We start from the raw sequence: 23,015 nt of genomic DNA on the forward strand, positions 1-23,015 counted from the left end.
TCTCTGGATTTGTACGTATTTAGCCTTTTTTTCTCCTGCATATTAAGTTTCTGTGGGGCTCAGCTTAAATGCCACATTGAACTTTTTCAACTTCCTGCTGTTGCACTATATGTTGTGCCTACACACCTTTAAACACCTCTGACACCTGCCATAGTATCTCGATGGTCAGAAAGGTTCAGTTGAAAAAGTCTCTTTATAGTTGCACGTGAAGACATTTTAATAGACTTTATAAGTCCATCCTTCTTGACACTTGATCAAGAGAATCTTTATTTAAGTGAATGTGTCACACACACGCACATAACATGGACTGTGTGGTCGTCTCTTGAAATATCATCAGCCTCTTTGCTGACATAAACAGAGATGGCATTCCTGAGCACCTTGGTTCATGGAAGAGTCTGAGAAGGTTAGCATGTAACAAATCCTAGCTTTAGCACTTATGTTGACAAACGTGATTCAGATGAAGATACAGTAGTCATTTGTTTTGTTGTATGTTGACAGTTTTCATGGGGTAAAGTTATTTGGGCTGGATGATAGCATAGGCCACTAAGTTGGGAGGACCAGAGGGGGGTTCAGAGAATGACCACAATGAGGAAGCTCCCTGGACACATGTGCTGCATCGGACGACTGCTGGTACACATTCCATAACCGAGGGGGTCGTGAAAGCAGATTCCTGTGCCTGTCTGAGGGGGTAGAGACTGAGTTGGTCCATTCACTTGCAAGCCCTGACAGCAGCTGCTCCGCCTGGCTTTGGCGCAACAGTGACCTCACACCCCAGAGATATTTTAAAGGGTGACAGTCAGCAGGGAAATGATTCTGAGTAGATAGGTGCAAAGGCTCAGCGAGCACAGTATTGATACATCTGCTCAAGGAAGGTACCAAATTTGTGTAGGAAACGATATCTGCTTACGACCATAGTCGACCCTTCTGGGACATGATCCACTAGACGGGCCTTTTTATTCCCCCCGCAATGCTGCGGCATTGCCCTATTCCCCATTTCTCGACGTCTGGTGCTCGGAGAAAGATGCCAAATGCTGCCTGTGGGAAAGGGAAAACTGTGCACGTCCCGCTGGAGAGCCAGGCACTCGACCTGGCAGACCTCAAGGACGTTGCCAAGGAACCGTTACCTCCTCAGAAAGTACTCAAGATATTTAGCATCAACATCATTGCTCAAGGTTTGCCTTTCTGTCGCAGACGGGTGAGTTTTTTTTTTTATGTATTGGGCTGGTCTGATGTTTGGGTTCGGTTAAACTTTCAGAAGCTGAAAATGTCAGAGGTCATCCTTTGCCCTCACTTCCTCTCACCCAGGTGGTTGTTGTGTTGTCATTTCTGTTCTACCTGTTCTCTCAACACAATTAAACATTCACCGTAACATGTTTTCCACAAATTCAACCTTTTACAGTCCTGCTGAATTTAAAAATTAAATTAATTTGAAGTTGCACCCCTGACAAAAGGGTGTAATGTTTTTTTATTTTTTTCAGGTCTTCCTTTAAATTACGTTATTTGAAGTTGAATATTTAATAGATGACACGGCTTGGATCTGTAAGAATCAATAGTAGGTTAAGATACTTGGCACTACATAAGATGGTTTTGTTCTTTTGTCCACTGCACTTCGGTCGTCTCCGTACGCTCAAAGATAAAATGTTTGCTTGCCATGACTCCACCCATGGCTGTTGATGAACACCAACATATAACCTTATAAAGGCCGTTACCAATGAGCCTATTTTTAGGCAGAGTTTTTAGATGAAGGGCGATTATTATTATTATTTTTTTTAAATATGCAGGAAGCATCTTAAATATTCAGATTAATGAACACTTATAGAAGAGATTATATAATTTTTCATCTATAGTAATCTGTTTAGAAATTTACACAATTGAAATAAATAAGGTATGGCATCCATCGGTGTTAGGAGCTCCAATGGTTAAACTTATGTTGGATAATTAACCTAAATCAATCATTAATGTCTCCTTGGCAGTTTTGTTTTATTAATTGGGAGATATGTTTGCATTAGAATTTGCAATTTTTCTAACGTGTCAGAGCAAGTTGAAGCAGCTCTAAATATCAGCGTATTCTAAACGTGACATTAGTAATTTCTTCCTCTTTGACAGCAAATTAGACTGCCTGAATAGAGCTCTGACAATAACACTACTTGCATTACATCTCTTTTGACATACCTGCTGAATTAATTCAGCATTTTGTGCAATTTGACTTGGAAATTAGTAAGATGAAACTCCTATGGGCTTCCGAGATGCACCCATGGCTGTTAGTCTAATGTTAAAACATCAAGAGATTATTTACAGTGCATTCACAAAATAATTAATCCGTCACATTTTAACTGCTAAAAACGGTATGGATTTTTTCAATATTTCATGATAACTAATATAAAGCTAAAATTAGATAGAGGCTGAATGAATCTAGTATTTGAACATTTGTTTGACAAATGATTCATTTATGCTTTTATTTAAGAGTAATGTCACTTTTTTTGGAATTATATATAGCACATTTGTCACTGAAAATACATTTGTCTTGTAAATACGTAGATGATTAGGAAAAAGTACATTTACTCAAAATGTAAGATCATTTTTCCACACATACAAAAAAAAATTCACCTGAAGTTGATTTTAGTTTTGATGTATTAAAAGTTAAAAAGCAGGCATGAATTCTTTTAGCTGTCTTATACTCTTGTAAGCTAATCTTTTTTTTTTCTTTTTTATTCATTTTACAATGCTTCTCTGATACAATATGGTCTGAAATCCAGGACAACTCAATGACACTTGAAGAGATGCAACATTATACTGTTTCCATTTAAAGACCCCAGTTCATTTACTCCGTGTTGAGGTGTCCAACCTTTCTATCATAAGGTCAGTATTTTTCTTGCAGGTGTTTTGTTGGTCTCCCCCAGCTGTTCGTATGATCTACATATTTACGACCAGCCAAAAACTTTGCACATATGTTAACAAAAATTGATTTTAAGGAAGTTTGAATATTAAGCTGAGAACATTTTGACGAAGGGACACCAACTGTTTTTGTACATCTCCATTTAGGCTACGTTACAGTAGTGTTGACAGTGTTTCCGTAGTGTCACCAGAGAGTTAAAGATTGACAGTTCAAAATTTCATCCTCCAATTTGTTAAAAAAATGGAGATAGATGGTGTAATGAGTAGCAACGCTGTGAAATATCTAGCAATGACTAAAATAGAAATAAGGGTAGATGTCACAATGACAGGGGAGTGTCGCCTTGTCCTTTTTACATTCTTGGTTTTTTCTGAGATCAAAGCCAGCTCCAACGATTTTATTATGGTGATTTCATTTTAATTAGTGCTGCTCATGCAGTAGTTAAACAGTAGATTCAAGGGATAAGCTTAGACAGACCGCAGCAGGAGGTCTCTTTAGTTCACCCAGCCACAGGCTTAAAAATATCGAGTCCAATCTTTGTTACAAGGCGAGGCTGCACCAGTTAAATAAATAAATAAACAAAATAAAGAAAAGTTAGACAAAAGTACGCCTCTGTTGACGACAAGATGTTATGGATCATCATCTCTAATTACATCCCCACATGCAGCCTCTATAATTTCATATGTTGCAGTCATGCCTTTTTTATTATCAAAGACATATTGTCCTTAGTTCAGTAAGACTTGCACTTTGAGTTTAATGATAATTAGCAAATATTAGTTTCACTGACATGCTAAACTAAGGTAGTGACCATGATGAACTTTGCATCAGGGAGTTAGAATTATCGTTGCGAGCATGTTAGCATGCTGGAGTTAGTGTTTATCCTTGGTTAGCCTCTAGCATGGCTTTAGACTCTTGGCTTTGTTTATTTATGTGGTAGCTGAGTCACTGAGTCATTTGTCATAATTTCTTTAGAGTCTAAATGATGGGTTCCACAACTTTCAAGGTTAACGTACTTAACCTTGGAACAACACTGGTTTCACCTCCAGCAGGATGAAAATTGGCTTGACTGTTAAACAAGGGGAAAAGCACAGTTGGGATTGTGCTAGTCTTTGAATTTAGGTGTTAAAGGTGTTAAACTCTGCCATCTGTATGCCGGAAGCACCATCACATCATGTCTTAGATTTTGTTTGCATGGGAAGAATAATTACTTTTGATTATTTGCTTTTATTGTTTAAAAAGGCAAACGAGACAGGAAACCCTACACTGATTTAAAGGAACTTGAGCTTTTGTGTTGGATGAACTAAATGGAAGGTCCCATGAGACGAGTTGATGGATTTGTTGGTCCAGACAGAAGAGGAAGCCACGTGGGCTCTGCTGTGCATGTGTCGGGTCAGTGGCAGAGGTGGGGTTTCCCAGGGTCTCTGTGGTGTGGTCTGACTTAAGACTCCTGAAATTATGTCTTCAAAAGGAAAAACCATACTGTGAAATACAGAATTTGTATGCTTCAACTTTCTGTCTTGTTACTTGCAATGCTTAATAATGAAAGACTTGCAGAATTTAGCATTCCCCTGTTCTTTTATTCTAATTATACTCCAATCACATTGCATGTTTTGAATATTAATTTGAACGTAATCTGGACTTAATCACAGGAACTTTCTATGAAGCAGTGTAGTTTCACACGTCTACCGTATGTCTGTTAAGAAACTTTAAGTGAGATCTACAGCGTCCCTGAAACTTCTCATACTGTATTGATAAAAATAGTCCATGGTTATATTGCCAATTAAAACGTGCCCAGGAGAATCCACTGTATTTCCGGGAGCCAGAATGGGCATCCAGCTGTTGCAGGCGATAGCCGATCAAGATATAGAACATTAACAGTGGGAGATTTTAGTTGCGGTATTACTTTTCTCACTCACCACACCCTGCGCTGCAGGCCTGTTGAGTAAGATGATCTGGACTTGCCCATAGCAGCTATGTCTGTATCAACAACTATCAGCAAGATGCATTTGCTGTCTGAGCAGGTGTTGTGGGTGTGTAGCAACTTTCTCCAGCAAGTCTTACTGGAGCCTCACTTTACAGTTTCCTGTGATTATCTATATAGACTCCTATAATTAGAGTTGCACAACTACTGTAATTTCATTTTTGTTTTTTGTTCTGTTTGCGTTTTGTTTTCTGCATTTGTGTCTCTCTTTCTGTCAATTTAAGACTGTTAGCTGTAGTTATACCAGTGGTCTACTCCTCTTAGAAGCAAAAAGAGTATATCCACCCAGGTACTCTTCTTACATGTTGCCTCTGTTTCTACTGAAATTTTTATGCCTACATTTTTTTTTAACTGAATCATGTTGTTATGATGACACACATGGACATAGATAGACACATGTCAGAAGCCAAGGACATTTATATTCACTTTCACTTTGAGTTGTCTGTCCCTGTCCGTTAAGTGACCACTGCCGAGTCAGATGATCTTGTAACGACTCGGTGTTATCTGTTTTTCTGTACATATTTTAAAACCAACTGATTTCCATCATCAAACTCCTGAACTAATTTAAGCTATAGTTATAAGCTATATGCATGTTAGCTTTACACACATATATATATACACACACACAACACACACACACACATATTGCTGCATAAATGTTGGAGCTCCTACCCGACTTTGTTCACTCAGCGTTTCACTTTACATAAACTTGCTGCCCTGGAGGAGCAGCTGCCTTTTCTAATGTCAGGCTCTGTAGATCACCACTGAAAAGAAAGTAAAGCTCCCCTGACAGTATCCTGCAGCTTCACAAATCATTTTTCTCCTGTTTTTGGATAGCCAAATGTAGAATATTGTGTTTGACAAGACAAGATGCTAATTAATCTTTTGAAGGTTTTTTTTTTTTGGCCTTCCTCCATTACTGATGCAATGCATTGTAATACTGGAGTGAAGCTGAAGTGAGACTGTTTGCTTAGTTTGGTTTTATTACAGTGTTTGTAATAGATGTATACTTATGTACTAGACGATGCAGAGTTTTATAATTTTGTTTTAATGTATTATCCATGAAAAACTAGGATGTGACTGACTGCTATGGTAAGGAAGCAATGTGTAGATACGTCATATTTTTAGTGGCTCAGTCAATTAGCAGATAAGTCGATTGACAGAAAATCAATCTGCAAATATTGTGATAGCTCAAGTAAAAATACCAACCATCTCTCTGCTGCAGCTTCTCAGTCTTGAGGATTTGAGTTTGCATTTGTTATATGTGACAATAAACTTTGGACTTTAGGGTTTAGAAATTATGTATTTTTATGCAAATGATCAGTAATTACAGCCCTAGTATACACTGACCAGAGTGATTTCTGTAGTATTTCATATTTTAAGTCATTTAACTTCATTGGCATCCCATGATGCCATCATTTGGCCCCATTTGTTCAGCACTTACAGGCTGCATGTATGAGTCAGTGACTGAAAGATGGGCTGATTTGATCCACCGGCCCTTCTGTCTGTTTGTCCTGAAGTAAGGACCGCACTACATTACACCACAGGAGGTTGGATTCCATTGCCCTTGAGCTCCAAATAACACAGAGGGAAGGAAGGCATCTGCCATTGGCTATTCTGAGAAGCAGTGTCATTCCAGGGAGCACATAGATCCAGTCAGCAAAGCTTCGCAGTACCCAGATCGCCCAAAGAGTTTTGTTTACCCTCGATTTCACTGGAGACTCATACAACCCCAGTCCCCAAAAAGCTGGGATGGCGTGTAAAGCATAAATGAAAACAACTAAATCATTTGAAAGCCGTTGTGGTTGTGTTCACCGTCAGTGGTATCACAAAGTGTTCCCGAGCCCATGTGGTAATGTCTTTTATACAGTCATGTGTTTCACAAAGTGGTGAACTCTGAACTGTCCTTGCTTGTGAATAGCAGAGCCTCTCGTGGATGCCTTTTCTAAACAATCACACGATTAACTGTTACAAGTGAAGCTGTTTACCTGTGGAATGTTCCAAATATTTTTATGAGCATTTCACAACTTTCTCAGTATTTCTTGCCCCTGGGCTGCCTTGTTTCAAATGTGTTACTGGCATCAAATTTAGAATAAGCATAAATTAACAAAAATCTATGCTGCTGATGAGGTGAAACTTTCAATGTATTGCAAAAATACATATATGAAAGTCTAGAAGGTGAAAATACAGTGTTGTTTCACACTGTGATTTGAGCCAAACAGACGAAATGTGAGTGTTTTGCCCTCCTTATGTCATACACTATGTCATATTTTTGTGGAATAGGCTCATGGGATTTTGGATTTAGCCTCCACTGAATCCCATTGTTGTAGCCTGCTAGTCCAGTTAAATATGTTGTCTTTGTACTATTTTCAGTTGAGTATATGTTGCAAAAAGAATGAGGAAATTATCGCATGTTGTTATATTTCTTTCACTCAGCATCTCAGGTTTTTTTTTTTTTTTTTTTTTTTTGAGAATCAGGTCTGTGACTGTGGCATTCAAAGACTGGGATTATCCTGACTGTTTTTTTCCCCCTAAATATTGCAATAGTCTTCTGTATATCTACACCCACAGCTTTTCCATGAATATATTAATGACCAGGAAGTCTTTGCATTTTGACACTGCATGTGATCGGTCAGCTTAAACCTGATCTAAATACCTCTTGAGTTCAAGATCCGGGTGTATAGTGTATTACTCTTGTGGTGCTTTACATACAGAGCATACTGGCTCAGGATATGCTCCCACCTGCCACAGAGCAGCCTGAAGGCATTGACATTTCCCACACTGTTAGTTTCTGCATGAGCCAAGAAAAGTTACACGATCCCTTTAGGAAAGTGTCACAGCTCCTAAACACTGTCTTTTAAAAGATATGAGGCAAAATGAAACCTCTTGAACACTTTATCTTTCACACATGCAAACATCTTCATTATTCCTTCAGTTCAGTTTTTCATCTCAGTTGTGCTGCAAGACTTGCACATTTTACTCCGTAATTCAACACCATTGCACACATTCAATAGATTTGAATCTGAATAAACCACCTGGGTAACGACCTTTTCAGGTTCAACTGTGTTTCACTGCTTTTTTAAATTTGTTTTTCTAAAATATCTGTTGTTTATCTCTTACCCACTGCACTAAATCTGCAGCGGTGATCTTTTCTGTGTGCATTTGAGATGTTTGAAATATTTTGACGTGGATGTTTTAAAAGAGTCCCTAAGCTGCCAACTGTATTAAATACAAGCTTCAAAGTGGTCTATCACCTTCTTTTCCTCACAAAACAAAATTCAGAATTTAAGGAACTGTTCTCCCATGGTTCACACTGCATTAGTTCAAATACAGTACAGCCTATATAGCTTAATGTCATTTGGGTTGCAGGTGAATCTTAAATTTGTTGTCATCATAGAGTTCACACGAACAGGCTGATGTAGATACAGACTATGTTTAATTCTAATGGGACCTGGTGTTGCAGCTTGGTGACTGAGCAATAGAGGTTTAAAAGGCATCCAGTAGCTCTAAAGAGGAAATTTGAGAAACACTCGGCAGAAACAAAAGCACCAAATTATTTAATACATCTGATCCACAAGTGTTGTGGGGTGTGCTTCCAGTGTTGATGTTGTTTGGGCATTTTTTTTAATCTGATGTAGACACCTTAAGTACTCCTCCTCAATTGTCATTGATTAGATTAGTTTACTGATCATGTGATGGTTAAAGCTCATAGCGCCCTCTGTCCTGATGAAGCAGTATAGTTGATTTTTTTTTAGTGTGTGTGTTAAATAAATGATAATGGAGGATGTTTTGTGCAAACTTTAGTTTATTTAATCAAGAACTTTTAACATCGCAGAGAAATTCAAGAAGTTCTGAAAAGATAATGTAAATAATTGAGTTTGCATACAAAAAACTGTGGAGATACTGTTTAGGCTCCACATCTTGCTGCATACTTTTTCCTTTATTTTACAATTCCTCTGTGTATGTCGGTGACTTAAGTGGGAGAAGTTCAAATGTAAAGGCTTCATACTTATCAGTTGTCTTTTCAGTGATCGTCAGATTTAACCTTTATGTTCTGTGTGATTTTTGTCTGTACGAGTGGCCATGAATCGCTGTGTCCGGTCCTTTTTTTCCACTGTCTTAGTATCAGCATTTCTCAGCCCTGACCTTCAACAAGCAGCCCTGGTGCCTTTCACAGTGTCTGTATAATCTGGTCATCAGTGAAGACAGCCAGTGAATGGATAGCTGACGGGCTGTAACTGATGCGACTGTCTGCATAGTTTGTCTAATCTGTGCATGAACCCTGCTGTCTGAGTCACAGTGTGTGGTCTCTCTGCTTTTGATGTGCATTTGTGATGCACTGCAGTGCTGTGGACACTGCACTTCCTGTGCTATCACATTACAGCAAAAATAACGCAACTTAATGTCAGTTTGTGAAGTTGTTTTTTTGTTCTTTTTTTTGTTGTCTAGTGTAACAGTTATGGCTAAATTGGATGCTGTTTGTCAGAGTTTTTAAGTTAAATGGGATTTGCATTGTCAGACAGGCAGTGCAACCCAACAAACTCCTTCAGCATCTTTTTAATATCAGAAAAAGAAAAGTGTCTCTAAAATCCACAAACAGGGAGACAGTCATGTCAATTTAGAAAACCATTAAGTGAAAGCATGCTAAAAAGTCAAGTCTGTTTTGATAGCAGCTTTACACTGCTTAAACACCCCGTACACCTGAAAGCTCATTATATTGACTATTTGTAAAGACAAAAAACCTTGATCTTGTGTCCTCTCTGTGTTTACCTGCAGCTGATAGAGTATCAAATGCCTTTTTAGTACATGAATGGCAAGAACACAAGGTGGATGCCTGAGCTGGTGTCACAGAGGTTAAGCAGAAATTCATATACTTGCTCAGCTAGCAAGAGGATTACACCCTGTAATAGGGCAAGACGAGCAAGAAGCTTTTGAAAAGAGTCAAAAGAATGGTGAAGAGGAACTAACTTGTGATAGTTTTGGAAAATTGTTTTGATGTAATTGTAAAAATGAAGTTCAGCGTTGTGGAGAAGTTCTTTTATGAGAGTTTTGATTTGACTTGTTAACTCACATTAAATCATATGTGAAGCACATGTTACTGAAGACATGTGAAATGGATATGGGCCATACTATTGTAAAAACCTGCTGGGTATGCTCATTTATAACATGTCAACTCTGACCTGTGGGAAAAATGTATTGAAACATCAGCTTTAAGAGGAGAAAAATGATCTTGTTCTCAGCTTTGAGAGGACGCAGTTCTCAGCTAATCCAGTCGATCTTTAAATTTAAATTTCAGTCAAGGTAACTGTGTGCTTTCACTAACTCCTGGGAGCTAGTCAGAGATTTATAAAGGAAGTCGACAAACGCAACTAAAAATCGTGTGAATAAAAGTGTAAAACATTACCTTACTGACTGTGTCAGGTCAGCTCGAGTTTCATCGACAATGATGGCTGTTTAACAGTGAAAACTGCATCTTTTGTTCGTATTGCTTTGATTGAGAGACCCCCAGCAGCAGAAAATACTCTGCATTTCAGAAAAAAATTCTCCAACTGCAGCTTGTCATTTTCTGGCATTTGAGTGTTAGATTCTGGAAAATCGTGATGAGCATTTTCACTATTTGCTGATATTTTGAAAGGCAAAACAATTAATCAATTATGGAAGAAATCTGCCAATTAGTCTTTCAGGATGTTTCCAAATCATAAATAAGCACTTGATCTTACAGTTTATCTTTTAAAAAAAATCAGTATCTATTAATGAATATATAATCAATCATCCTAGCGTTATAATAATTTAAGAAAAAATAAATAATGTTATACCAAGAGTCAGCACAACATCCTCTCAGAGATGTCCAGTAAGCAGTTAGATACTGCATACCGATTCATCATCTGGCATTGATTAGCAGCATGTACAATGTGAGAGATGATGGATGAGTGCCAGGTTGGGACCATGACATCCATATTTATAATTTTTGCAGTTTAAAAATGACCTTGACTCTGGTGTATTGTACCTCCAGCTCTGACAAGTAAGGCCATGTTCACACCAAAAATAGCACTATGTTAAAAAACCTCAAGGGGCTGCGTTGCTACAGGTACCGGTGAGGAAAATGAAATATGATCCTGACGGTTTAGTTTGAAAAGTACATCCATGACTTTGAAGGCTTATCACATGCCAGAAACACTGCACAGGGGTTTATAATACTATGAGGCAGAATTTGACAACTCTGGAAAGTTATCATGGGGTCATTCATTTGATCCTGACGCTCTCAAGCTGAAGTGCTGCCTTCAGTGTGAATACGTTGAAGCACACCTCTGATTCTTACTTCTCTTTAAAAAACGACTACTTCATGTTATTCGATTAAATTAGCACTCTTGCACTCGCCTGACTTTAATCTTACTATTCAAAACATCAAGGTGGTGTTGTGAGGAGGTGGACACATTCGCAGTAAATATGCACCTTATTAATGTAAATATGTCTGTTAATAGAGTTTTTGCCGTCACCCTTTGGTCTCTCTGCTGGAATCCTGTACAATAAGCTCCTTCAGACATCACATCAAAGTATGGCTATAAGAATACATCAAATACTACCAGGATCATACAAAATGGATGTGTTAAGAAAAATGTATGACTGATTTACTCAGCTGCGTCATACTTTATACGCTTTTATAACATTTGCTTGGAGGAATTTTCCTCCTGCTGTAGCTGGATAGGTTAAAGCTGTCTACCTCCTGGAGTTCATACTTTTAATAGCGTATGAGTTTCATCTGCTTAAATGGGTGGCAAGAATAATCTGCAATCCTTCCAGGCTATATAGAAATATGTCTTTCTAGTCTTTCAAGGACATACCTCTCCTTTGTGTCATTAACGGTACGACGAAGTGGAAATGATAGCTCCCTTTCAGTTGCCCTCCGTGGACGTAGAACAGAGGGAGGATGGCTGCATGCCAGGCAGAACATTGACTCGCTGTTCATAAAATGTTAATTCTTACTTTGCCTACCTTATATCAATTTCGTCATTCTCTCTTCATACTTTTGCAGTCTTTTTTTTCATTCGTTCATTCATTAAAATTCCCTGCAGTCAGGAAATATGACTCCCGGTCTTATCTCAGAGGAGCAGAATGGACACCCTCCCTTCTCACTGTGGATGGGCTGCTTATTGTCCTGACTAAATTGAGTCGTTCAGTTTCAGTGCAGATGACTCCCGCCGGCTTGATTTTGGAAATTTTTAAAAGTCAAAGAAAGTTGCAGTTGTGTATGGACAAATGTAGTTATTTGAGCAAAGACGTATGTCTGGATTAATATGTTGATAAGTGGACACAAGTCATTAAACCCACAAAAATGCAACCTGGATTAAGATATGTTCAGTTGATCTTGTAGTTCGTTTTTATGAAGCAGAGCAACGAATGTAGCCGAGCTTCACAACTCAGCTGGAGTCACTGTGTATTCTGTCATACTGGGCAGTCTGTTTGAGCTGTCCGTCTTGGTCCCTCTGATTTTTAGTTTTTCAAAGATACCCTTGAAAAGACGTCTTTGAGAGCGGCCTTTGAGAAAGTGTTTGGAATGATGATGGCAATTTTTGTTCATTTACAGTATGTTACAACAGCTTGGTTTTCAGGTTCTCGGTGGGTAAGAATTTAAAACAAATGCGTAAAAAAGAAAAGTAAGAAATATGTGAATGTTAAGTGGGAGAACAGTGGGGGGGCAGTTTCATCCCTGACACCTGATGCCTGTTGAAGTTTTCACATTTGGCTTTCAGACTAACAACTTCACCCTATCACTCTTCTTTACTATTTCAGCTCAGGTTTGTTCCTTTCAAGACAAACACAGAAATTGCTTTTACTTTTCAGCTGTTTGCGCAGCAAAGGCTCGGTGCTGATACCATTTCAGCCGATGCCGGTCTGAACGATCGGTGGAGAAACTGAGGAACCGAAATCGATTTCTGTGAGCCAGAAGAGAATTGCCTCATCACCTACACAACATTACATCAGACACCCACAACAAACACCTTCATTACAGAGCCACCCTCCTGTAGTTCGTATAAGTCGGCCTCACAGAGGGCCAAACCGTCCTTTTTTTTACCACAAAAGCATTTGAGTAGCTTCAAAACAGTTTTAAGAAAATGAATTATTTGTTCTGTCTGTGGTCTGTGTCTGCCTTTATCACATGCCTCATTACTCATTTCTCTGCATCTTTTCTTCCATTGATTGAAGTCCTTAGGCCTGCAGTTTTGGTACTGTTTAATATTCAGTTTACTTTTATCGTGAGAACTCACCAGATCACTGAAAAGCTGCTTATGAGCAGCTTCACTGGTGCTTAGAAGTTTGTTAGCTGCTATTTCAAATTTGCTGTCCAACTACACCTGTTTGTGTTGCAGTTCAACAGTATTTGTTAATTGCTACAGTACTGTTAAAGGGTCAGTTCACCCAAACCAGAAACAGTGGGCCTCACACATGAATTGTGCATAATCACAGATTTGATGATGGCAAAAGTTCCTAAATTGTTTGCAAGCACAATTTAAAAACTTGAAAACTCATGTAGAGTAAAAATAGTGTCTTGGGCCACTCGCAAGCCAATAAAAACAAAAGCAAACTTTTGTGAGAAATGTTTTATGCTTATTCATTTAAATTTAAATATTAGCACTCATTAAAGATGATGTTGAGCCTAAATGACAAAAGTAGACCATTATGCCTGTGCGCACACACAGAGGAGGTTAATGGTTTTGTGGGTACTGACCACAGAGGAGTTGAAATCTGACAACAACTCCTTTTCTGTTTTCTTTTAATCATTTAAGCAGGTGCAACTTTGCAATGAGCCAAGGCTGTATTTGTGACGGGGTTTAATTTACTCTGTTTTTAAAGTCAAGTGTTTTTCAATATGTTTAATGCTGAATAAAATCAACAAGAAGTCATCTTAGTCAAATTTATTTTCAAGATTAAACGTTTGGCTCAATGCTTGCCGTTGTCTTCAGGTCTTGGTAGTTGATGCTGGGGTTGTGCTGTCTGATGCTGATGTTTCCCCGGCTGTGGTAGGTCACTGGCCAGTAGAATATGAGACTGTACCCTTAACAGAGAAACCTCCAGTGTGCTCATCCATATCTGATGTTTTGACGCTTCCGTGGCAGCAGTTGTTATTTTAGCGACCATTTTCAGATAAGCAGTTTTCTTTATTTCACTGAGAGTCCTAACTTCTGCCCATAAAGCATTAATTCTGCTGGAGGTTCCGTAGTTTGTGCTTTTCTGGGTCGGTGACTTCACTGCTCACATTTGAAATCACTTTATATTATTTTTATTTTTTATCGTAATGAAACATCACACATTTCTTCCATTGCAGAAGAAAAGTTTCTTTTTTTCTTTTTGCTGCCCTCAGGTGGCATTTCATTTTCTTTTCTTTTTGTTTGCCTGAGCTGAACGTTACCTGGTTTGCAGTTTGCAAACGGCGTCTTGCAGCCCTTATGTGGGTTTATTGCATTTTCACATAGAATTTTCAAATCGGCTGGCGCACACATCTTAAGATCAAATTTAAAATCAAACGTATTCCATTAACATACTTACGTGTGTAAGAACAGTCTTAGCTCTCAACATACGTTTCAAGAATCCCACGCAGGATTTTCTTATTTTCCTCTGATTGCTTTGTGCAAGAATACATACTATACTATATCTGTTTAGGGTCTTGTAGGTGCTATAGTTGATCCCAACGTTCATCTGAACAGAGGGGTACACCAAGGGCAAGTCCCCCGTCCACCACGGGGCTCTTGTTGGATTTAATTAATCATAACATTATGCTGTTTTTGCACAGCGATTTAAATACTTTGCTGCCCGTTGAACCTGCTTATGATGCACGTAATAACTGATGTTCTGTACCAATAATAAAGAACATTTCACTAACAGATTTCTTTTTTTTTCCTTTTTTCCTCTCCCTTGCCCTGCTTCCCTGTCATGGAATGGTGTGAACACACAGGTAAGAAAAAAAACCTCACATTTTCATTATGTAGCACTTATAGTCATTTCCATCTCATCAGCAGTGTGTTTCTTAGTTCCATCATTTCACGCACAGCAGAAAAAGAAATGAACATATGAACATCTCTCTGCACACTTTGCTGGTGCTTGGAAGTGTTCTGTCTGACATGTCACAAAGTGCTGTTTGTCACCTCTAGGGGGCAGCATGAGCTAAAAGTTAAGCGATCACTAAGGCAGTGGAAAGCTCAGTGTCACCCAGGACCTTCCCCTTGTCAGTATAAAGCAAGGAGGTTTTTTTTGCAATACAGCTGTGTCTGTGGTCGTGCCATGTGTGTTTAATTTCTCTCTTGCTTTGACGGCGGTTTTAACGGCCAAACTTTTGGCCATTTTGTGGTCTGATTGGAATCTTTCATGTTGTTTACTGCAGTTGTTTTCGTATCAGTAGTGGCCTTGTGGCTCTCTGTTGTCATGCTTTAGTTGTGAAAACATGAACATTTCCCAATCACTTCTTTTGCGCCTGAAGACTGTTTGCTGTTTTCCATCCTCTTTTCTACCCTTTGCAGACATTTGTGTTTATGAGCAGTTCATGTGTCCCTTCGACCCACATCTGCTATCTTTCAAGCAACTCGCCCCCTCTTCACTCATTTTCCACATGCAGACACTCTTGGCTAAGAGCATCATTAAATGTTCAGGTTGTTATGATGACAATGAGTGCAGCACTCAATACTGCGTTAAGAGTCTGAAGAAGCTCTTACACTGTTGCACATCTTCACAGGTTTAATGCAATGATAATTTTACAGAAAGTCCTTGGGAAACAATTACAAAGATGGTCTGTGCTAAGAGATCAATAGCTTTTGTTCAAGTTTTGGTTGGAGAAACAATGTGTATTTGGGAGGGCAATCCAAGAAATAAAATACCAGCCAACCCAATTATGTTCAGTTCACTTATATTCAATTATGTTGTTGGGCTGATTAGAGAGCTACAACAATTAGTTGATTAGTCTATTGACATAAAATTAGTTGGCCGATCTTTATCATCTTTTCTTTGTCCTTTATGATGCTAAATGACGAGCCTTTGGGTTTGGACTGTTGGTTGGACAAAACAGTCAATATGAAGATGCCTTCTTGAACTCCGGGAAACTCTTTGGACACTATATACAATTAATTGATAATGATTAATCGCATTGATAATGGAAATAGTGGTTATTTGCAGCCCTGGTTGACTAATAGAATTCTCGTAAATAGGCTGAAAAACATAGAGGATTGATCAGTTTTCACTACAGTAGTGTATTTCATTGTACACATTTTTCAAAAGCAGTCTACAATGATATGTGCAATCAAACGGTTTTCCCAGGTATAGTGTTGTTTAATTCATGAAATGTTGCCTTATTGTTCGGCCTTCAGTCTCTTTTCTGGCATGTTGAAGTGGAATGGTCAGTTATATTAGCATTGGGTGTGCCAGTTCAGTGCTTGGGTTTGATGGGACTCCAAGTCAACAGGTGCAAGGTGGCTGCCAGCATTACAACTGGGCGTAGGATCAAGTGGTGTGGGGATAACTGAAGACCTGGTGCAGCTTTGGTGTGCACCCTGATATTTCTGTGACAGTGTGGGGTCAAAAGCTGCATCTGTGTTTTTCCTGTGCTGCTGGCTCACTGCAGAGAAGCACAGAAAAGAGACCGTCTTTATGTCACAGGCTCACTCGATTGCAAGTGCAGTCTGCTGCACAGTTAGTCCAGTTAAAAGAGCATCTGGTTTTATAATTTACACAGTATAATAATTATATCAACTTAAAAGAGCGTTATAGAATTGCAGTGATGCTTATTTTCTCAGATAATAGATTGTTTTGCAACCAAGGGTTTCACCAGTGATACGTCCTCTCTCATATGAACAAATATGCTCATTTTCTGCCTCTAAAAGATATAATTAGTTAACGCTCGACTGTTTTGACAGGTAAAGCCTTGCTAATTTATCTTACGATTGGAATGGTTTAACTGTCCAGGTTTCACGCATCTTATTTACAGCTCATTGTGTTTATTTTTAAAGAAAATCCAGAAATGTATCATTATCATTTATTTTTACTGTTCCAAAGGACATGAAAATCCATAACACAAAACCCAACAACAAAATCAGATACAAAGTAGGGGATAAACTCTAAATGAAAATCAGTTAGAACTGGTCTGCTCATAATTTTCGGTCAAAACCGAGAGCTGTGAGCTTTAGTTATATACTCTTAGTGAATTTAATGGTCTGTAAAGTTCTTCCTATTTATTACAAAAGCCATGACCAGTACCCACCACACTGTAATCTTATCGTGCCTTTAGCCACGATGCCTAATGTGAAATCAAATCTGTCATTCTGCAATGTATTCGTCGAAACGAGAAGGACAACATCACATTCACAGATGAATTGTCCTGCTGCTTGTCGAAAGCATTGACATTTCCTCCAGGTGTCTACAAGCATGAAATTTTGCTAGGCAGAACATCTGCATTGATGTTGGGGTCACATCAGGTTACAAAGAAAGCATAAACCAGAGATGTCTCTGTTGGCCTGCCATCTGTCTTGCTGTGCACTGTTGTCTGCTGGATGGGAAAAGTAGCTGGGTTTCCTGCTTGACATTATTTATCCCCGTATGTATTCTGACTGCTCAGGACAGCTTTGACCCCACGTTGAGTAAAAGCTTTGTCCAAGTAGAAAAGAGTAAGATTCTCATTTCAGCGTTTCATATTGATTCTTGTATACCGCCAACTGCCGAAGTACAGGTGTCAAAGTAAACATACTTTATCTTAGCATGAAGGGAAATTATTTTGCTGCTGGAGGGATAATAAAGGCAGAATACCAAATGGACCAAGGTGTGTGTGTGTGTGTGTGTGTGTGTGTGTGTGTGTGTGTGTGTGTGTGTGTGTGTGTGTGTGTGTTAAAGTAATACTTCAAACACGTGTCAGAGTCCTCAGACATCAGGAGGGTGGATGGTGGCATCAAGTGCCAGACCAGGATAGGTGTATCACCGGTAAATTTTTCTTATGTCCTAAAGGACAATTAAATGCATGTTTATAGTTATGTCAAAGTAGATTATTTTTAGAATTGTAAGCCATGAAAATTTAAATGAAAATTTTGAAAAATTTTATTTGAGATATATGTTACAATAATAAAAGCCTATTGAGTTTTCTAAATTAAATTCATGTAATTTTCCCTCATTATCAGTTAATCTAAACTAATTTAGTAGAAAAAGTACCAAATACTCCCAGGTTTCAGCTTCTTTATTTATATATAGTTATGATTCTAGTTAGATTAATGAGGAGTTTGGGTTAAAATTCATCTTGGGCAAAAGTCAGTATAGCGCAGTGTTGGTATTAAACTACCTTCATTTAAGTACAGTTTGTGTTTTTTTGTTGTTGTTGTTGTTGTTGTTTAAAAAAAGAAAGAAAAATAATGATAAAAAAACCTTGACATTCCTGAATTTTCATGAAAACAGACAATCACAGTGTGTGACTCTGCTGCTTCTCTCAGTCCCCCAACAGTTTAGCTTGTTTGTTCTGCATGGCCAGGAATTGAATATTTAACCTGATGCAGTTCCCTGCAGAATTTGAATTTTGATTAGCAATTCATGGCGTCCTTAAAGCAGTGTAACAAAGCAATCAATATCCTCTCCTCAAATAAGGATGGGGGGGGCACATTGTAGGGATTAATTTACTAATATAAAATGGAAAATCAATAATAGGCTCCTCACCTACACACACACACACGCTTAGACATAAACACAGACCAGCTAGATGTTATGAGCTTTGTTTTTATCTCAACTACAGTGTGTAATTTTCCTGTTGTATTACTGTGATGGATGAGAGGAAAGTGATTCCGTGGATATATTGTATTTTCCAGCTATGTCTCCTAACTGAGCGGCAACATCCACAGCTTTTCATTTAAATCGAGCTCCGATTTAATTGGCACAGCCTCATCGCCATGTTTGTTACCCCTCTCACTTGTTTACCATTAGCATGGCGGAAAAGCATGGGACTTCAACCTTAGCCAAATTAAAGTTACCCTTAAATTATACTAAAGTTAACTTTTTGAGGCAGGCATTTCCCACTAGATCGTTTCCCCTGAAATGTTGTCCATACTTATTTGCTGACTCTTTCCTCTCTAATGGAATCTACTGGAACAAAATGTAATGAATCAGTGCGCCTGTTAAAATACAGTCAGTATAGCTCTGATGCTTGTTGGAGTTTTTAAGGATCTGTTTCCTGGAGCACTGGATAAAAGAAAATGTTTAAGAAAAGGAGAAAATCAAATTACCTGCAGTGAAATAGTTGATTCTAATAATGCTGTGGATTTTAAACATCATTGTTCATTTACAGGCCTCTGTGAGTAGTAATAATACTGCTACAATGAAAAAAAGTTAAAGAAAGCTGTGTAAAGCCTTTTTGTCTTCAGAGAGAGTTGCTCAAAATGTGGTCAGTTGCCTCGAGTGATGTCACTTGAGTCTGTGTAAGATTTTTTTTTTTTTTTTTTGTCAACAAACACAAGTTTATGTTCGTTGTTTGTACTGAAAACACAGTGTGATGTCCTTTAGGCAAACATCCTGAATGCATTTTCTTCCTCACAAAAGTGTTTATGTATCTTCTTTCTCATGGCAGAAGGAAATCCACAGCCTTAAAACTGATCATCCTAAACTGTACCAGCCTTCTGTGTAAAACTTTCCACATTACACACATAGAATTGTGATGACTACTACGGTGACTAATGTTGAAAATATGCCAAGTTAATTTTCACCTTCTAATTAGCTGTGTTTACTAATTAAAATTAACAAATATTTGGGCTTCACAACTCAGATAATTGCCGACACCATCTGCAGCTGAGAATCTCAACATTCTTGTTTGAGAAACTTGATGCTTTACAAAATGGGTATTAATGGTGAGGTTGCAAAGGAGTCCTGGTAGAAATACAGACAGTAGTTCAGTTACAGTACTGGTATTACAGTACACCTGAGAGCACATGACAGGTGACCCTGAATAATGAACAAAAACTAATAATGCCTTCATCCTACAATGTCTCTTGCCAGCTTTTTATGTTGGATTTGAGATGGTATGAATGGCCTTTTTGTTGGAGGTCTCTAAGTGCCAATGAATATGTTGACTCAAGCAATTTCTGCATATTCTCTTATTCCAGCTATAATTCTCCAGCTTTATCCAGAAAGATGTCAAATGTGAGCTTTGGTCTCTTCACCCACCAAGTCGTCAGCATTAAGTGCTTGTGTTAGTTATGAGTGTATTTAACAAAGTCACTGGAGATGAAGTTACCCTCGGTGTGGTGGAGTTGCTTAAGGTTCACTGCACCCACATGGCCACATCATGCTTCATCTCCCCTGATCTTCTCAGGCCGTACCTTACACCCCCTTATAGCATCAGCGTGCTGCGATGAATTCGAAAAAGTGCTGATTTGGTCCGACTGGCCTCTTTAATTTGTGATGAGCGTGGGAGAGTGGGACCCCACGGGGCCGCCAGAGAGCCTTGTGGCCAGGTTGTGCTGCTGCTCCATCCTCCCCGTAGCCAGCTGTAGATGCACCTGCCAAGTCAGCACTGGTTACACAGTTCAGTTTCTTGTTTTTACTACTACTGAAAAGAGTGCAATTCGCAAGCTTAGTGTTGACCTCTTTTGTTCAATGCCCACAGAGGGAGATGAAAATGTTGCTTTTTCTTTGGGTACCACTGATGAAATCATTCTTTAATGTAACCTCATTGTACGCCAGTTGTCCTCAAACTTTATTTACTGTTGAATTTCGGAATACTTTTGTGTCCAGCTTTTTGAGTTAATGTGAGTTCTGTTATGCTTTTTGCCAGGATCCAAAATCCATTTTAATACTTTAAAAGGATTTTACTACCCCTAGTGCTGCCAGGCCTTTATGGCATTTCGGTTTTTACACCTTTTGACAAACTGTAAAACAGGAAATTATGCTGTAAAACCACTTGATAGATTCAGTTCTGTATGTGCTTTTATACCATAGCTTTTGCAAAGGTAAAATAAATGGACTTACCTTTTATTCATTGAAAATTGCTTAAGTTTTCAAAAGACTGTTGGGTGCATCTTACCTCAAAATGAGCTTTTTGTGACTAAAATCACAGAAACAAATAAGAAAAATACACAAGCATCTACAAATTGAAAATTAAAACGAACAAATTGCTAACATTAAGCTAACTAACATTACGTATTAATAACATTAAGTATTGTGGAGGATCAGTTGAGCTTGTATCGCTGGAGTTAAGACGCCAAATCTAGCAAACAGTGTTGAAATAAAGCAGAGTCCAGACAGCTATAAATTCCAGTGGGTTCATCCTGATCTGTGAAGAGAAGTCAGCCTGGCAGGAATTTCAGGCTTGTGGGCATCAAGCCTGCATGGGAAAACAGACAATAGCCTCAGAAACCTGGACAATCTTGCATTCAACGGGGATATGAATAATCTTCTATGTTTTGTATGATAATCACATCCTAAATTTGACCAATATGCTAGTGTGTGTTGAAGTACTCGGGGAGATTTAGATTCACACATGGGCACCATTGTCTGTTGCCATAGTTTCAAAAAGTATATATCAATATTAATTCTGTTCATACGAATGGAAACATGTTGCCCGTCTTTTTCCCTGGGGCTGTCCAAAAATGACTTAAACTCCAAATATTTACAAGACATAATGAAACATAATACAAGGCATAATAAAGCATGGAGAAAGTTATTTAAAATGGTTAAATGTATTTTCAAAGTTGTTAAAATTTACAAGAATGGGTTGCATTTTTTCATGTTAGGTATCCATATTAACAGTGAAAAAGCTTTTGCTTGCTGTAATCATTACACCTGTCCATAGTAGTCCAAGTGATGAGGGACAAAATCCAGACCCTTTTGTAAACATACACCATACTGATGCTAAGGTAACAGTGCAAACAGCCGATAAAGATGTCGAGCCAGTCAACGGCTCTCTGTTGTGGTTCTTGAAAGGCAGAGATCCACTGGCTGACACTGACTTCATCCAGGTTGACAAAGTGACTGCAACTAAAACTATCTGGTATATATGAATAATATATGAAAAAGTGATTTAAGAGAGAGCTGAACTTCAGAGAGCAGTTTGGCGCCTGAATGTTTTAATTGAAAGTCCTGATGTCTCAGGGCTCTGTTATATAACTGAAATTTGAAGTTTGTCAGAAACTTCAATCTCATCTTCAAAGATGCTTTGGGATTTTTTGCTTTTCTGAGAAGAATGTTTGACTTTCACTTATCAAATAAAAAGCACACATAATTTTGGACTTAGTCTAATTAGTAAGCAGTAAAGGCAAATATTTGCTCCAAGGGGTTTCTGTCACAAAAATAACCTTTTTCTTTCTGTTTTATTTATTGTCAGGCATATTCACACATTTGCATTTCTGAGAAGTTCAGCACTTTTGAAACACGTTAAGACTGCTTGTGCATGAGTGTATTTAAATGTCAGGTAAAGTGCTGCCTGCATGTTGAGTAATTATTATTGTGACTGTTAGCAAAGCCTAAAAGTTGAATCTGTTAACGTTCTCTCTCTCGGCAACAGCGAAGAGGATGTCTTCCCTTCTGACCGGTGACCACACCTTCTCTTTCTCTTAACACTGGTGTTAACTTCAAATGAACATTGTGTAAATCATGTAACCCTTTGGTGGTGCCTTCGTCTCCTTCGTCTTGATGTAATCTGTATCTCTGTGAGTACAGTACAAGAGAAACACAGATGATGTGGCTATTTCGGAGACTGACTGAATGCTTGGTTACAATCCATTTGTTGTGAGCCCATCTCCCCTGCATAACAATTAAGCAACATCACCAGTGAGTGCATCAGAGACAGATGGCATGGCCAATACAGGAGGGAAAAAGAAAAACTCTAGAGGCTGGGCTGTTTCTTTTAAAGATGATTGCTTCCAGCCTGTTGGGGCTGTGGCCTGATGTTTGTGGCATTGTTAGCTGAGCAAGGTTAGTGACAAACCGTTTCAATACTCATGGCAAGAAATTCCTTCTGCCTGCCTAGCCACGCTTTATGACTTTGTCTCACATTTTGAAATAAAATGGCCTTATATTCTTGAAATTGAATCCTTTGTTAGCAGCCTCTGTAGGATTCATTACTGAATGGCGTCCCCTGCATCCATTTCCAGAATTGGTTGTCTCTAATAGCAAACAAGAGCCTTACCCCTG

General features: G+C 38.5%; 1 protein-coding gene across 2 annotated transcripts in view; it reads left to right on the plus strand.

The window, feature by feature from the left end:
* Positions 1–23,015, plus strand: part of LOC124073168 (major centromere autoantigen B-like) — a 73,707-nt gene that overhangs the window by 48,724 nt on the left and 1,968 nt on the right. The window contains exon 6 of one of the 2 annotated variants that reach the window (XM_046415197.1): positions 14,827–18,227. The exons of the other annotated variant lie outside the window; for it this stretch is intronic. Coding sequence (XP_046271153.1) covers positions 14,827–14,937 — 111 coding nt within the window. The 3' untranslated portion in view covers positions 14,938–18,227. Of the gene's footprint in view, positions 1–14,826; positions 18,228–23,015 lie in introns of those variants that run through there. 2 annotated transcript variants of the gene reach the window in all.

The sequence above is a fragment of the Scatophagus argus genome, chromosome 2 (assembly GCF_020382885.2).
Source record: "Scatophagus argus isolate fScaArg1 chromosome 2, fScaArg1.pri, whole genome shotgun sequence".
In the NCBI taxonomy this organism is placed as follows: Eukaryota; Metazoa; Chordata; class Actinopteri; family Scatophagidae; genus Scatophagus; species Scatophagus argus.